Source organism: Sinocyclocheilus grahami, unplaced genomic scaffold (assembly GCF_001515645.1).
Source record: "Sinocyclocheilus grahami isolate Dianchi unplaced genomic scaffold, SAMN03320097.WGS_v1.1 scaffold176.1, whole genome shotgun sequence".
NCBI classification, from domain to species: domain Eukaryota; kingdom Metazoa; phylum Chordata; class Actinopteri; order Cypriniformes; family Cyprinidae; genus Sinocyclocheilus; species Sinocyclocheilus grahami.
In genome coordinates, this window is record NW_015505355.1 from 2,403,148 (window position 1) to 2,407,702 (window position 4,555).

Here is a 4,555-nt window from a genome sequence, read left to right on the forward strand (position 1 = left end):
CATAAAACGAGTGTGCCATGAAATACGTAATGTAATGCGTGTTGTTAAGATTGCGAGTACTTACAGCTGCATGAGTCGTGACTGTCACGTTAGCCTGATGGGACCAAACTCTCTTTGTGATTTTAAAACGTAAGACAGTACCCAGATTTGAAGACTACAATAAGATTTAACTTCTACTGTTAATAAGATTTTGGTAGGCTACTATTAGATGGATAGCCTAAATGTCCTAATTCAGATGGGCTACCCGATTTTTTTTTATGGTATATCAAAAAGTGTATATTTTTTTAATGTGATTGTTGGTACATTTTACCAGTTTTTACCATACTTTCAAAACAAAAATTAAAATAGGAAAAATATGCAATATGAAAATAATTGAAGACAAAATGTGTTTTACTGAGAAAAAACAAGATTTGGTTTTTAAAAAGCCTTTTTCCAAAAGGTACATCTGGAAAAAGGGGGGTCGTCTTATAATAAGGGTCGTCTTATATTCGGGCCAATACGGTACTATATATATATATATATATTATTATTATATATAGTAGATCAATATTATACTTTATATTATATCCGAGCTGTCTGGAACGCAGCATTAGGTTAACAGTTCAATAAACTTGTACTACAATTACGGGCCATTCTATAAATTGACATTTTAGCACTTGACAAACAGATAGCGACTAGCGATTAAGTAGCACTTAAAGCACGGCTACGTGCGATTGTGTTAAGTGCTTTCTTGGGAAACGCACGCGACACAATAACAAATGTTCGTAAAAAGACTCGTAGAAAACACTCTTAAGCGCCAAGATCAATTGTTATCGAGAAACGCAGCCCAGAGCTGGAAACCAGATTATATGTGGTTGGTTTAACATTTCTGTTTACTAAGTAACTCACATAATTCAATTGTTTTAATGACTTTAGTTATACTAATAATCAAAACATCCAAAATAATCTGTAAAAAAGAAAAAAAAAAGGAGTGTGTGTGTCCAAACTTTTGACTGGTAGTGAAATATCAAGAAATGTCACAACCCTAGTAATGAGAACAACCAAACATCCATCACGTCGCTGCATTCCTCACAAAACCACCACAGCAGGCATGCACAGAGATCTGCACATTAATGCTACGAATGCTGCATGGAAAATTACCAAGATGAAGCAGTAAATGACTATTAATTAGTTGAATATGATTCAAAGTGCATGCTACATTTGTTCATCTACATTTGTTGACACTTTTCCCATTAAATATTCGAATTAATATTAAACAATCTTACCTGAGCCTGTGTGTATGCTTTAAAAAAAACAAACAAAAACATTGTCTGGAGCTAAACTAAATCAAGACAAAAGAAGAGTAGGGTTCCCACACCTTTAGACCGACTTCCTTGATTACTGGTTAAAGTTTTATTAAATTTTTTTTATATATATATATATATATATATATATATATAGAGATAACACTTGCACAGACCAAATTCTAGTTAATGAAAAATTGAGTGTACCTCAAAAAATCCACTATATAATCATACAAATGAGTTTTCTACGCCTAGAAACTTGTTTTTAAAATCCCTTGACGTTTCCAGGCCTTCCATGACCGTGGGAACCCTGCATGAGAGTGAACGTTCAAGCAGTCAGACCCCTTAAATCATTCAGATCACCAGTGGCACCTCACCTGTCGTCCTCCCCATCAATGGGAATGGGTATGCCAAAAAGACTGTTGACAGCCGGACTTGGCAACTGCAGGCCTTCTGTGATTAAGGGCTTCACCATGTCTTTACTGTGAACCTGCGCAGAAGCATCAGACATCCTCTGACTCTCATCCGTCTGGCTGAAGGCAACCTGGGACGCCTGGCTGTGCGCGGAGGTATTGGGTGATCCTACTGCGAGCGTCACCGGTGCTACAGGCAAGCTCTGAGTGCTTTGCGGAGTTGTCGATAAACCATGCATTACTCCTGAGGCCTGGTATTGTGCCACCGGTTGCTGCTGCTGAATGGAGGGCATAGGGGCGACGCTGCTCAACAGCCCCACCACAGGATGCTGCGCCAGATTTGGGACAGGCGACACCGGTGCGCTCCCTAAGGGAACACCTCCAGGGAGTCCAGACATTTCTAGTGTACCCAGAACCTGCACCCCTCCTGCGGCCGGGGTCGGAAGAGGGGACAACCCCTGACTGACGACATGTCCGACAGAAAGGCTCACCCCAGGGAGAGTCTGGGTGACTGTAATGGGCATGCTGCGCTGGCCGTAATCAGGCTGACTGGTTGATACCAGAGCCGGCTGGCTTTGCAGTTGATGCGTAATAGGCTGGGGTTGATAAAGCAGCGGCTGCACTTGAGGAGAAGGAGGGATGCTGGGAGATTTCTGAAGGTGGGCACCCGGGTGTCCTCCCTCGTGAGCGGGTGGATGGAGACTGTGCTGAGCAGACGGAGGCACTGGCTTATTATTACTAAAGGACTCAGGTGACCCGGACCCCAGGGCCACGTTGAAGCTGTGCGATTCTAGATTATGAGGCGGACTGGTGAAACACGACCCGTCTGAATTTACATCAGGAGCCATTACGGAGCCGACGGTGGCCCCGAGCCCACTGTCTCTATCCGCTCCGGGCTCGGTCACATTGGTGTGCCTTATACTATCCACAGTCCTGCTCATCCCAGAGCCCTCGGGGTCTTTCTCGTAATACTCCATACAGGTCCACCGGCCCCTCCTGAAGGGCTCTCCAGTGCCGTGATCAAGCTTAATGACCCGGAAGCGAGAACTGCAGCTGGTTATAGTCGTCGCGCTTGATGAACTAGTGACTTGCGCTGTTTGAGTCCCAGAGGCCTGGATGCCCTGGTGGTGACCCAAGTGGCGCGGGCCAAACCCGCCGTTCTGGGGGGTCTGGCCCTCTGAATCCCCCACATTATTCAAAGCCTCCTCTGAGGAGCTCCTGTCACATACCTCAGTCCTGGACCTGTCAAATATCTCGGAGGACACGTCCTCTGTCCGGGACTCATCCGGGTCATCCAGGCTCTCGGTGTCGTCGGTCGCGTTGTTGGCCGCGACTTGCGCCTGAGTCACACTCGTGATCTGAAAGCAACTCTTCTTCTTGGCCGGCATCCTAGACATGCTTAACAGCTTTTTGAGACACCTTAAAGACGCCGCTGAGTTGATAAAACAGCAAACAGTTGCCCCAAATTTCACAGTTTTCCGCGACGGTCGTGCGTCATCCGTCTTCCTCTTCTCTCCTGTTGCATTTTCGACGCGCGCGCGGCGGACCAAAACAACCTCCGCGAGCGGTGTGTGCGAGATGAAGTGTCGGATATTAATGTATCCTCGTATGCTGGTGATCAGAGCTCGGTAAGGGCGGTGTGTGTAAGACCGCTGTCGTAGATTCGGCTGCGTTCACTCCCCCTGCTGCCTCTCACTTCTCTACCTAACGTTACATATGAGTATCAAACACATCCTGAACGAGCGCGTTTAAACGCCGCCTAATGTGTCACGACACTCGGCGACTAGATGCCGGTGTACTAACAAAACAATCACAAAAACAGTTTGAAATTAAAGTTTATAGCTAACTATAACTCGCAGACTTCGGAAACAGAAAATCGAAAAATTTCACCTCCCGACAAGATGGCTATGTAAATTCGCGATGCATGCTGGGAAACGAGCGCAACAGGCATGGCGCGTAAATAGGATGGTGAATACGGATCCTACGTTCAAACAAGTGCAGTGGCGTAAGTTCCTTTACATCTGCATTTAGTCATTCAGCAGACGCTTTTATCCAAAGCGACTTACAAATGAGGACAATAAAAGCAGTCAAAACTAACAAAAGAGCAACAATATATAAGTGCAAATGACAAGTCTCGGTTAGCCTAACACAGTACACGTAGCAAGGTGTATATATATACATATACATATATATTATACACACACAAACATATACACACACAAAGAAAAACAAGTAGATAGAATAGAAAAAATAGAATAGAAAAATAAAATAAAAATGTAATAAAAAAAGAAGATAAATGTAGATAAAGTAGAATTAAAATAGAATAGAAAGTGCTAGAGTTAGAGGGTCAAATAAAGATGGAACAGATGTGTTTTAGTCGTTTCTTGAAGATGGCTCGGATTCCTGCTCGATTCATTGATTCCTTTACCCTTTCGTTTTCAACGTGCGCATATTAAAACGCGAAAATAACGGCCGTAATGTCAAATCTCATTATGAAACGTGTTCGTTTAGCGCTACGCAAAAGATGTTAGGGCTACTTGTCGCATTAAAAAAAAAAAAGATTCACTTGTAGGCTACTGTAAATATCACACCGTCCGTTTAAGTCTTGACTACATACAAGCTTTCAAAGGTTTACACAATTATTATCTACGCAAAAAATAATAAACATCATGGGGTAAGTTAAATCACAATGGGAACCTGCCATTAAATATATTATTTAGCCCATCAGGAAAACAATTTTGTTACCTTTTTTATGTTACATTTTTCTATCTGTCTGTCTGTCTGTCTGTCTGTCTGTCTGTCTGTCTGTCTGTCTGTCTGTCTGTCTGTCTGTCTGTCTGTCTGTCTGTCTGTCTGTCT

At 43.3% G+C, this 4,555-nt stretch overlaps 1 protein-coding gene across 3 annotated transcripts in view; it reads right to left on the bottom strand.

Moving 5' to 3' along the window:
- The window catches only part of LOC107593763 (TSC22 domain family protein 2), a 31,601-nt gene extending 27,931 nt beyond the window's left edge, over window positions 1-3,670 (bottom strand). For 2 of the 3 annotated variants that reach the window (XM_016283629.1, XM_016283628.1), the window contains exon 1: window positions 1,661-3,670. In XM_016283629.1, coding sequence (XP_016139115.1) covers window positions 1,661-3,093 — 1,433 coding nt within the window. In that variant the 5' untranslated portion in view covers window positions 3,094-3,670. Of the gene's footprint in view, window positions 1-1,265; window positions 1,283-1,660 lie in introns of all 3 variants that reach the window. The other variant, XM_016283630.1, reaches the window with a different exon arrangement.
- Between the last annotated feature and the right edge of the window lie 885 nt (window positions 3,671-4,555).